Consider the following 12,556-nt stretch of genomic DNA (forward strand, 5'->3'; position numbering starts at 1 on the left):
CCACCCGTTGACTTCCTGAACAAACAGCTGGGAAGTTAGCAGGAAGTGGCTGTCTGGCTCTTTAAAATCAGGCAGCAGAAGGAACCGTCCCCTGCCTCAGCCGACTGCCCCATGAGTTTAATTCCAATTGGGGTACAGTAGAAAGCCCAAAGCATGGGAGGACCACGGTTTCCTTGTGAGACCTTGGCAAGTGCTCCTGCGGGCCCAGAACTGAAGCTACAAAAACATTTTGTTAGGCTTCTTCTGGCCCTACATACTGTTCTCAGCAAGCTTGGTCTGGTAAGGAGGCTGCCAATCTTCCCCGACTCCGGCCTCAGGATAAAATAGCTTACAGGGCCTCAAATGACATAATTAAAGCCCATACTTAAAGAGACCCCTACTGGTTTGTGGCAGGTGTCCTTGCCACCTGCAATTTAAAATTGCACTCAGCCAGATCACAGCAGCAAATTAAGTCACACATTCCATTTTAACTGACCTCACTAAACCCCCTCCCCCACCCCAAACAACCATTTACCAATTTCAGGCAAGCAGGGGAAGTTAACCAAAAAGTATTGAATGCAGTTATTTTAATTTCTTTTCCCCCTTAGAAAAAAAGGAAGAACAGAAAGTCTCAACAACTTTAAAGCATTTGTACTGCTAACTTTGCTTTAAAGACTTGCATTTGTCTAATGCCTATATCCCTTTTCACTGGCCTTTAAATATAATTAATTAATGTGCAGTAACATGAACACTGCAGGCAAATGCAGCAAACAATTTATGCAGAGTGCAATTTCACCAATGGCAAATGAACAAACAGCCAGTTAATCGGATTTTGCCAATATTGATTGCAGGAGAAATGTTGGCTAAGATGCTGGAAAATCAGCTGCTTTTCATTGAATTGTGGCACCTTTGCATCAACATGAACCATAGGAGCAGACAAAGGGCCTCAGTTCAACATCTCATCTGCACTTTTGGCAATGCAGTACTCCTTCAAGACTGCACTGAAGCACAGGCCAACTCTATATATATATATCTCAAATATATAAACAACTGAATCAGGAAACAGTGTTACCAGCGAAGCCAAGCTGACATATTTTATATAATATAGTTCTGATGAAGGGTCACTGATCTGAAACGTTAACTCTGTTTCTCTCTCCACATATGTTGCCAGACCTGCTGAGTATTTCCAGCATGTCTTGTTTTTATTTATGACATATTTTATAGTTTATTTTAGCTGAACCAACTGAACTAGAAACTTGGATAATACCACCCAAATATTATAGATAAACACAGTAAAAAGTCAGTAACTAGTATAAAAACAAAGTGCTGGAAATACTCAGCAGGTTAGGCAGCATCTGTGGAGAAGAGAAGCAGAGTTAACATTTCAGGTCCGTGACCTTTCATCAGAACTGGCAAAGGTTAGAAAAGATTTAGGTTTTAAGCAAGTGAAGGAGGGGGTGGAGAGAACAAAAGGGAAGGTGCGCGATAGGACAGAGGGCAGGAGGGATTAAGTAACAAAGCTGTCATGGGACAAAAGCAAAGAACGTGTTAATGCTTGTGGAGAAAGACAAAGCTAGGTTCAGAGAGTGTATTAATGACAGACTAGTGAGCAGCTCTGTCCACATGAAAAAACTGGCACATGGTTAAAAACTAAAATTTAAAAAAAGGAAAAATATAAAAAAAGTTCAGTCATGCTCTGAAATTGTTGAACTCAAGGTGGAGTCTGCAAAGCTGTAGAGTGCCTAATCGAAAGATCAGGTTCTACTCCTCGAGCTTGCGTTGATGTTCACTGGAACACTGCAGCAGGCCAAGGACAGAAATATGGGCATGAGAGTGGGGGGGCTGGGGGGGTGGTGGTGTTGAAATGGCAAGTAACCGGATGCTTGGGGTCATGCTTTTGGACACAGCGGAGGTGTTCCACAAAGCGGTCACCCAATCAGCGTTTGTTCTCCCCAGATGTAGAGGCGACCGCATTGTGAGCGACAATTACAGCACACGAAATTGAAAGTACAACAAGCAAATCACTGCTTCACCTGGAAGGAGTGTTTGGAGCTTTAGATGCTGAGGAGAGAGGAGGTAAAAGGGCAGGTATTACACCTCATGCAATTGCATGGGAAGGTGCCATGGGAAGGGGATGATGTGTCAGGCCTGATGGAAGAGTGGACCAGGGTGTCACGGAGGGAACGATCCTTTCGGAATGTTGACAGGGGAGGGGAATGAATGATGTGTATGGTGGTGGCATCACGTTGGAGGTGGCAGAAATAGTGGAGGATGTGGAGGCTGGTCGGGTGGAAAGTGAGGACAAGGGGGAACCCTGCCGCGGTTCTGGGAGGGAGGGGAAGGGGGTGAGGGCATAAGTGCGGGAAATAGGTCGGACATGTTTGAGGGACCTGTCAACCACAGTGCGTGGAATCCTTGGTTGAGGAAAAACGAAGACTTGTTAGAAGCGCTATTGTGGAAGGTTGCATCATCAGAACAAATGCCATTCTTTTGGGCCTCCTTATCTCGAGAGACAATGGATACACACCTGGAGGTGGTCAGTGGTTTGTGAAGCAGCGCCTGGAGTGGCTATAAAGGCCAATTCTAGAGTGACAGGCTCTTCCACAGGTGCTGCAGAGAAATTTGTTTGTCGGGGCTGTTGCACAGTTGGCTCTCCCCTTGCGCCTCTGTCTTTTTTCCTGCCAACTACTAAGTCTCTTCGACTCGCCACATTTTAGCCCTGTCTTTATGGCTGACCGCCAGCTCTGGCGAATGCTGGCAACTGACTCCCACGACTTGTGATCAATTTCACAGGATTTCATGTCGCGTTTGCAGACGTCTTTAAAGCGGAGACATGGATGGCCGGTGGGTCTGATACCAGTGGCGAGCTCGCTGTACAATGTGCCTTTGGGGATCCTGCCATCTTCCATGCGGCTCACATGGCCAAGCCATCTCAAACGCTGCTGACTCAGTAGTGTGTACAAGCTGGGGATGTTGGCCGCCTCGAGGACTTTTGTGTTGGAGATACGGTCCTGCCACCTGATGCCACGTATTCTCCGGAGGCAGCGAAGATGGAATGAATTGAGACGTTGCTCTTGGCTGGCATATGTTGTCCAGGCCTCGCTGCCATAGAGCAAGGTACTGAGGACACAGGCCTGATACACTCGGACTTGTGTGTTCCGTGTCAGTGCGCCATTTTCCCACACTCTCTTGGCCAGTCTGGACATAGCAGTGGAAGCCTTACCCATGCGCTTGTTGATTTCTGCATCTAGAGACAGGTTACTAGTGATAGTTGAGCCTAGGTAGGTGAACCCTTGAACCACTTCCAGAGCGTGGTCGCCAATATTGATGGATGGAGCATTTCTGACGTCCTGCCCCATGATGTTAGTTTTCTTGAGGCTGATGGTTAGGCCAAATTCATTGCAGGCTGCCGCAAACCTGTCGATGAGACTCTGCAGGCACTGTTCAGTGTGAGATGTTAAAGCAGCATCGTCAGCAAAGAGGAGTTCCCTGATGAGGACTTTCCATACTTTGGACTTCGCTCTTAGATGGGCAAGGTTGAACAACCTGCCCCCTGATCTTGTGTGGAGGAAAGTTCCTTCTTCAGAGGACTTGAACGCATGTGAAAGCAGTTGGGAGAAGAAAATCCCAAAAAGTGTGGGTGCGAGAACACAGCCCTGTTTCACGCCACTCAGGATAGGAAAGGGCTCTGATGAGGAGCCACCATGTTGAATTGTGCCTTTCATATTGTCATGGAATGAGGTGATGATAATTAGTAGCTTTGGTGGACATCCAATCTTTTCTAGTAGTCTGAAGAGACCACGTCTGCTGACGAGGTCAAAGGCTTTGGTGAGATCAATGAAAGCAATGTAGAGGGGCATCTGTTGTTCACGGCATTTCTCCTGTATCTGACGAAGGGAGAACAGCACGTCAACGGTCGATCTCTTTGCACAAAAGCCACACTGTGCCTCAGGGTAGACGCGCTCGGCCAGCATCTGGAGCCTGTTCAGAGCGACTCGAGCAAAGACTTTCCCCACTATGCTGAGCAGGGAGATTCCACGGTAGTTGTTGCAGTCACCGCGGTCACCTTTGTTTTTATAGAGGGTGATGATATTGGCATCGCGCATGTCCTGGGGTACTGCTCCCTCGTCCCAGCACAGGCATAGCAGTTCATGTAGTGCTGAGAGTATAGCAGGCTTGGCACTCTTGATTATTTCAGGGGTAATGCTGTCCTTCCCAGGGGCTTTTCCGCTGGCTAGAGAATCAATGGCATCACTGAGTTCCGATTTGGTTGGCTGTATGTCCAGCTCATCCATGACTGGTAGAGGCTGGGCTGCATTGAGGGCAGTCTCAGTGACAGCATTCTCCCTGGAGTACAGTTCTAGGTAGTGCTCAACCCAGCAGTCCATTTGTTTGTGTTGGTCAGTGATTTTGTCCCCTGACTTAGATTTGAGGGGGGCGATCTTCTTGATGGTTGGCCCAAGAGCTCTCTTCATGCCATCATACATTCCTCTGATGTTTCCAGTGTCTGAGGCCAGCTGAATATGACTGCATAGGTGTTGCCAGTAGTCGTTTGCGCAGTGCCTGGCTGTTCTTTGTGCAGTGCTTCTGGCTGCTTTAAGTGCTGCGGATGTTAAATCACTGGGGGCTTTCTTGTAGTTCAACAGTGCAATGCGCTTCGCGGCTATGACAGGTTCCAGCTCTTCATTATGAGATTGAAACCAGTCTGCATTTCTCTTCGCACTTTTGCCATAGGTGGTCAAAGTTGACTCATAGATGGCCCTCTGATGTGGGTCCACTTGGTCTCACCATCACCTGTGGGAGTGTTTTGAAGGGTTGTTACAAGTGAATTTAGAAATTTTTGTAACAGCTGTGGGTGAGAAATTCTGCTTGGAATGATGCAACTTCTTTGGTCTGAGTCTAACCTTGCTGCACACCAGGGAGTGGTCGGTGTGCAGTCTGCACTGTGGAAGCTGCGTGTGATTTGAACACTGTTTAAGGCGGCTCGCCTTGTGACAATGAGGTCTAGCTGGTGCCAACGACGCGATCTTGGGTGCCTCCATGAAACCTGGTGACAGGGTTTAGTGTGAAAGAACGAGTTGGTGATGCAGAGGTTATGATAGGTACACAACTCAAGCAATCTCTGCCCGTTCTCATTCATCCTTCCAACGCCATAGCGCCCAAGGCAGGAGGGCCATCAGTCATGGTCGGCCCCAACCCTGGCATTGAAGTCCCCCAGCAGGAATAGGTGTTCGGTATTGGGGATGCTGCTAATGATGTTATGGAGTTGTTCATAGAACTGGTATTTAGCTTCAGGTGGGGAGCAGAGTGTTGGAGCATAGATGCTGAGTAGGTGTACTGGACCAGAGGTGGTGAGCAGTCGGATGGACAGTATGCGTTCCGAGCCATTTGAGGGAGGCTCTATCATGCTGAGCAAGGAGTTAACTAGTCATTAACTGTAGAAAACTACAGTTTGACTCAAATAAAAACAGAACATTCTGGAAATACTCAACAGGTCAGGCAGCATATGTGGAGAAAAAAAAGCAGAGTTAGCGTTTCAGGTCAGTGTGACCTTTCGTCAGAACTGTCCAGTATTTCCTTGCATTTTCTGTTTATGTTGCAGATTTCCAGCATCTGCAATACTTTGCTTTTATACATTTTCCCTCTGTTTCCCAAGCAGAGCTTCTGAACGAATATTTCTGTGATGTTTTCAGTATTTTCTCCACAATAAGGAGGTAGCCTGAAATTGAGTCTAATAATGAGATTAGACAACAAAGTAAATTGAGTCTTTATTGAGTCCCATGAGTGCGCAGCACAGGAAATTGATTGTTCTAATTATGAAAAGTGCATCCAAGTGATGTATAGAAAATAAACTATATGTTGGTTAGAAATTGTGAATTGGCTCAACAGAGTGCATTTCAGTCCTTTTTTTTTTTTTAGAAAGAATGAATTTGTGTGGCAGCAGACGATGCATTCCAGTAACCAGTGTATACAGCAAGGGCTCTGTTACAATCCATTGGATCACAATTAACTAGATATTGGGCAGTAAAAGACACAAGATTTATCTATGAGAGTAGCCAGACTCTGAATCTGAGAGAGTATCTAATGCAAAAACCTGAAAACTGCAGTACCCAAAACCAATTATACATTTAGTAAATAAATGTGCCTGTCCTATACTAACTACAAGGTTTTCTTTTACCAAGACAAAATGACATTCAGAAAATCTGGTTGAATACAGCATTACCTAAAGCAAATGATCAATAATCACACCAACATCTAATGAATGAATCTAATCAATGTGTCACAGTCACCATGCAGTCTCATTTGGCAGAATACAACACCCTAAAGAGGTCGGTTCTGGGTACTGCCTGTGCAGAGTTTGCAAGTTCTCCCTGTGACGGCGTGGGTTTCCGCCGGGTCCTCCTGTTTCCTCCCACAGCCAAAGACTTGCAGGTTGCTGAGTAAATTGGCCATTGTAAATTGCCCCTAGTGTAGGTAGGTGGTAGGAGAATGGTGGGGATGTGGTAGGAAATATGGGATTAATGTAGGATTAGTATAAATGGGTCGTTGATGGTTGGCACAGACTCGGTGGGCCAAAGGGCCTGTTTCAGTGCCGTATCTCTCTATGACCCCTTCGTGTCAATATTCGCAATGCTCAGCATATACCCAAACACACAGACAGAAGTACATTACAGCTAGACATATCTGTTCTATCGTGTTTCACACAAGCACATCTTTTTCAGACAGACGGCTGATAAATCATCACTGTGCTTGCACATTACAGTGAAAATTCCAATTATGTAAGCTGAAGTCAGTCATCATCAAGTTTACTAGAGTCTTACTTACAGATCAAGAATTATACAATTTGTCAGTGTACTGGTGTATTATTAAATATATCTAATTTCAATGCAATATAACTGTGAACTTGAAAGCAGCATGCAAATACGCAGAGCTGCTGACTGTAAATACACTAGTGATACTACACCTTGTTGTTCAGCTAGTAGTCATAAAGAGAAACAAGCAGAGGAGTGTGATTTTTTTTCTTAATGAGAATTAAAATAGGACTCCTGAGATGTATTATACAGAGTACTATATTGGTTATGGTCAGGTGTCGCAGAATATTTCATCAATTTACAGCCTGAGTTCCATACCCCCCACTTTTCCTCTTTCACTTAGTGATACAAAGGGAAAAATTAGCCTGCAACCAGATAAGTTGTTCTTAGACAACACTTACTTTATCATCAAACTCTTCATGTCTCTGTCCTCCCCTTCTCGCAACTCAATCTTGCTGGTCAATGTGAGTGAGACTCCTGTCTTTGCAAGCTGAGAAAGTATATTTTCTTTGTTGGGGTCATTCGGGTCAACAGCCCCTTCTCCTGGGAAGGAGGAAATTGCATTCAGTTTTAATGATAGTAACTGTTAACTCTCTGGACTAATGAGGTCAGATATGTTTAGACTGTTCCCGAATATACGTAACACATTGACAAAATCCATCAGACATACAACATGCAAACACAATTGTAATGACAGCATCTACTAAAGCTTCTAATTTATGAGAGTCATCTGAACCATATTCAGGAGTCTAGCCAAAAGGAAATATTGTAAAACCAGAAAATTTTCATTTAAACTAGTAAGAATATCAAATCCCCAGATAAGCATTGGTAAAGAAAACTAAAATTTAAAAAAATCTCCACAAACAGTTGTAAAAATTAGTACAATTAGTTAAGAAACTGTGCTTCGTGTAACACATGAAATTGAATCTGCTTTTTTACTATGAAAGTGTGGCATGTTTTGGGAGGATTCTGGGAACTGGGTTTGAAATGTGAAATGAAGCCCATCTGTTACCAGCAAATATTCTGAGCTTCTGGGCACAATTAACCTTGAAGCTCCTTCTTTCCCTGTTTTTAAAAGTCTTTGTGACTGTATCTTTGACCATTAGTGGCACGGTAGCATAAGATATACGTTACTGGACCAGTAATCCAGAAGCCTGCACTAATGACCCAGAGATAACATTTCAAATCCCACCATGGCAGCTGGGGAATTTAAATTCAGTTAAATAATGAAATAAATCTTGAATAAAGTGATAGTATCCATAATGGCAAACATGAAACTACGGGACTGTTAAAGAGCCACCTGGTTCACTAATGTCCTTTGGGGAAGGAAAGGAAATCTGCCGTCCTTACCCAGTCTGACCTATGTGATCCCACACCCACGGCAATTTGGCTGATTCTTAACTGTCCTCCGAAATGGACTAGAAAGTCACTCAGTTATATTAAAGTTGGTGGTGAACCAAGGTTCTCAAGGACAATTAGAGATGGGCAATTGTCATGAAAACATGCTTTATGTTGAATGATGATTTTTAATCCACCGGCTGGAAACCTGAATTGAATTTTTCAAAAAAGAAACTAAAGGTGACGACAGCTCGCAGCTAAAGATTGTTACCCTAATTTGCATCGCTGTACCTTTCACATTCCAATCCACTGAGATGGAAACACCATGTCTGCACAGGCCCATCAAGGGCAGTGACCTGGGGAATTAGAGTGAACCACATATCCTGTCCCCATTAGTAAGGCACCAAGGCAATCACCTGAGGCATTCAACTGGCAGAGACAAATCACTAAACCTAATCATTTGAACAATGGGACCTTAACTATGAGAAGGGGATTCCCAGCCATGCACTAATAAAGTTGCAAGGGGGACTACACTGGTAACAATCATGTTTGAATCACTGGGTGATGGTCATGTGACAGGCACACCCTTTGTGTGCTTAGTTTCTCTTTTCTCTGCAGTAAAGAGACAAGCAGCTAGACGCTGACAAGAGAAAACCGAGTCGGGTCCCTCCTTCCTCTCTCCCAAACCCACTTTGCAAGCTTCGGACCCTGTTCACTGACTGTGATCACCCAGGGACACCCCTGCTGCAGACAGAGATTCCTTGAGGGAAATCAACCCCGCACTACCATCTCCAGCAGAACAACCGAATCAGCTGCCCACATCTTCAAATCGGAAGCCTCAGGACCACCAAAGGAAAGTTGCACAACCACGAATTCAGCCTGAAGCCAGCTGTGTGACCAACCCCCACAGACGTATACACCTTTTATTTCTCTGGATTCTAATTTGACCAATCTATCCTCCCTCCCCTCACTCTGTAATCTATTTGTGCACGCGTGTAAACTTTGAGTGCGCGTGTGTGTATGTGAAAGACAGAGCGTATTTTATTATTTTACTTAGATCAGTTTAAGTATAATAAAGCTAATCTCTTTCTTTGTTAAACTGAAGAAAACCTGACCGATTGGCTCTTTTATGATCACAGCATGTAAACAATTAAAATCTCACTAAATTGGCAAGTATACCCTTTTCAAAAAAGGAGTAAACCTAATGCGGTCAAACAAGGAGGGGGAAAAGAGGGGAACTGTTAGACCCCTCCTCACCTGATCTTAACAACAATAAATAGTGGCCTTGCCAGCAATGCGCACATCCTAAGAATGAATGAATGATTGAAGAAAAAGTCCATCATTGCTCAGCACCAGCACTCTATGTGAAGCACATGGTGTGGATAAGAAATTTGACTACTAGTCTTAGAATAAAGATATTTTATTAGCACCTACTCATCAGCAGTAAGACCTACAACATCAATCCTGATCCCATTAGATAAAAGGCCCAAAACTATTCTGAAGTTTAATGTATACCAAAAGCAGACAAACTCTTCCTTTGTCTTCGATTTGGGTGCTAGTAATAAGTATGTAATGAGTATGTAATAGTAATGAGTATGTAAAGTGTAACCAGAAATGCTTCCAGAATAAAGTAATAATCAGGCATAGGCAGCTGGGATCGAGCAAGTCCCTCGAAGAGTATAGGGGATGTAGGACGACACTCAAGAAGGAAATTAGGAGGGCGAAAAGGGGCCATGAGATTTCCCTGGCAGATAAGATAAAGGAGAATCCTAAAAGATTCTATAAGTATATTAAAGAGTAAAAGGGTAGCTAGGGAGAGAGTAGGTCCCCTTAAGGATCAGTGTGGCAAGCTATGTGTGGAGCCACGGGAAATGGGCGAGGTCTTAAATGAATATTTGTCGTCCGTATTTACCGTGGAGGTGGTCATGGAAGCTAGTGAGTTCAAGTGAGGGAACACCAATATCCTGGAGCATATCAACATTACAAAGGTGGAGGTGTTGGAGGTTTTGAAGCGCATTAAGGTGGATAAATCCCCAGGGCCTGACCAGGTGTATCCTAGGATGCGATGGGAAGCAAGGGAGGAGATTGCAGGGGCCCTGGCAGAGATTTTTGTATCATCGTTAGCCACGGGTGAGTTACCGGAAGACTGGAGGACAGCTAATGTGTGCCTTTATTTAAGAAGGGTAGCAGGGATAAGCCAGGGAACTACAGGCCGATGAGCCTGTGGTGGGAAAGTTATTGGAAGGGCTTCTGAGAGACAGGATTTATATGCATCTGGAAAGGCATGGTCTGATTAGGGAGAGTCAGCATGGCTTTGTGCGTGGGAAATCATGTCTCACCAATTTGATTGAGTTTTTCCAAGAGGATTGACGAGGGCAGGGCAATGGACGTTGTCTACATGGACCAAAGAGAAGGACTTGGTGGATGATGAGCCCAGGGAAGGGAGTGCAGATAGTCTCAGTCATCTCATTATCAAAAAGGAGGTGGTGTTGGGTGTCTTGCAAAGCATTAAGGTAGATAAGTCCCCAGGGCCTGATGGGATCTACCCCAGAATACTAAGGGAGGCAAGGGAAGAAATTGCTGGGGCCTTGACAGAAATCTTTGCATCCTCATTGGCTACAGGTGAGGTCCCAGAGGACTGGAGAATAGCCAATGTTGTTCCTTTGTTTAAGAAGGGTAGCAAGGATAATCCCGGAAATTATAGGCTGGTGAGCCTTACGTCACTGGTAGGGAAAGAATGAGAGAGGATTCTCCGGGACAGGTTTTACTCCCATTTGGAAACAAATGAACTTATTAGTGAGAGGCAGCATGGTTTTGTGAAGGGGAGGTCGTGTCTCACTAATTTGATTGAGTTTTTTGAGGAAGTGACAAAGATGATTGATGAAGGAAGGGCAGTGGATGTTATCTATATGGACTTCAGCAAAGCCTTTGACAAGGTCCCTCATGGCAGACTGGTACAAAAAGTGAAGTCACACGGGATCAGAGGTGAGCTGGCAAGATGGACACAGAACTGACTCTGTCATAGAAGACAGAGGCAAGCAGTGGAAGGGTGCTTTTCTGAATGGAGGGATGTGACTAGTGGTGTTCCGCAGGGATCAGTGCTGGGACCTTTGCTCCTTGTAGTATATATAAATGATTTGGAGGAAAATGTAGCTTGTCTGATTAGTAAGTTTGCGGACGACACAAAGGTTGGTGGAGTTGCGGATAGTGATGAGGATTGTCAGAGGATACAGCAGGATATAGATCGGTTGGAGACTTGGGTGGAGAAATGGCAGATGGAGTTTAATCCGGACAAATGTGAGGTAATGCATTTTGGAAGATCTAATGCAGGTGGGAAGTATACAGTAAATGGCAGAACCCTTAGGAGTATTGACAGGCAGAGAGATCTGGGCGTACAGGTCCACAGGTCACTGAAAGCGGCAACGCAGGTGGATAAGGTAGTCAAGAAGGCATACGGCATGCTTGCGTTCATCGGTCGGGGCATAGAGTATAAAAATTGGCAAGTCATGCTGCAGCTGTACAGAACTTTAGTTAGGCCACGCTTAGAATATTGCGTGCAATTCTGGTCGTGGAGGCTTTGGAGAGGGTACAGAAGAGGTTTACCAGGATGTTGCCTGGTCTGGAGGGCATTAGCTATGAGGAGAGCTTGGATAAACTCGGATTGTTTTCACTGGAACAACGGAGGTGGAGGGGTGACATGATAGAGGTTTACAAAGTTATGAGCGGCATGGACAGAGTGGAGAGTCAGAAGCTTTTTCCCAGGGTGGAAGAGTCAGTTACTAGGGGACATAGGTTTAAGGTGAGAGGGGCAAAGTTTAGAGGGGATGTGCGAGGCAAGTTTTTTTTACACAGAGGGTGGTGAGTGCCTGGAACTTGCTGCCAGGGGAGGTGGTGGAAGCAGGTACTATAGCGACGTTTAAGAGGCATCTTGACAAATACATGAATAGGATGGGAATAGAGGGATACGGTCTCCGGAAGTGCAGAAGATTTTAGTTTAGGCAGGCATCAAGATCGGCGCAGGCTTGGAGGGCCGAATGGCCTGTTCCTGTGCTGTCCTGTTCTTTGTCTTTAGCAAGGCCTTTGACAAGGCCCTGCATGGTAGGCTGGTCCAGAAGGTTCGAACATTTGGGATCCAGGGTGAGCTAGCCAATTGGATACAAAATTGGCTTGGTGATAGGAGGCAGAGGGTGGTAGCGGAGGGTTGTTTTTCAGATCGGAGGCCAGAGACCAGTGGTGTGCTGCAGGGATCGGTGCTGGGCCCTCTGTTGTTTGTCATATATATTAATGACTTGGATGTGAACGTAAGGGACATGATTAGTAAGTTTGCAGATGACACCAAAATTGGTGGTATAGTGGACAGTGAAGAAGGTTGTCTAAGGTTACAACGGGATATAGATCAACTGGGAAAGTGGGCAAATGGAATTTAA

The 12,556-nt window shown here is 45.0% G+C and overlaps 1 protein-coding gene across 3 annotated transcripts in view; it reads right to left on the minus strand.

Annotated features, from left to right (window-relative positions):
* Positions 1 to 12,556, minus strand: part of iqgap2 (IQ motif containing GTPase activating protein 2) — a 416,923-nt gene that overhangs the window by 62,294 nt on the left and 342,073 nt on the right. For all 3 annotated transcript variants that reach the window (XM_068029497.1, XM_068029496.1, XM_068029498.1), the window contains one exon: positions 7,193 to 7,334. In XM_068029497.1, coding sequence (XP_067885598.1) covers positions 7,193 to 7,334 — 142 coding nt within the window. The remainder of the gene's footprint in view (positions 1 to 7,192; positions 7,335 to 12,556) is intronic.

Source organism: Heterodontus francisci, chromosome 4 (assembly GCF_036365525.1).
Source record: "Heterodontus francisci isolate sHetFra1 chromosome 4, sHetFra1.hap1, whole genome shotgun sequence".
NCBI lineage: Eukaryota > Metazoa > Chordata > Chondrichthyes > Heterodontiformes > Heterodontidae > Heterodontus > Heterodontus francisci.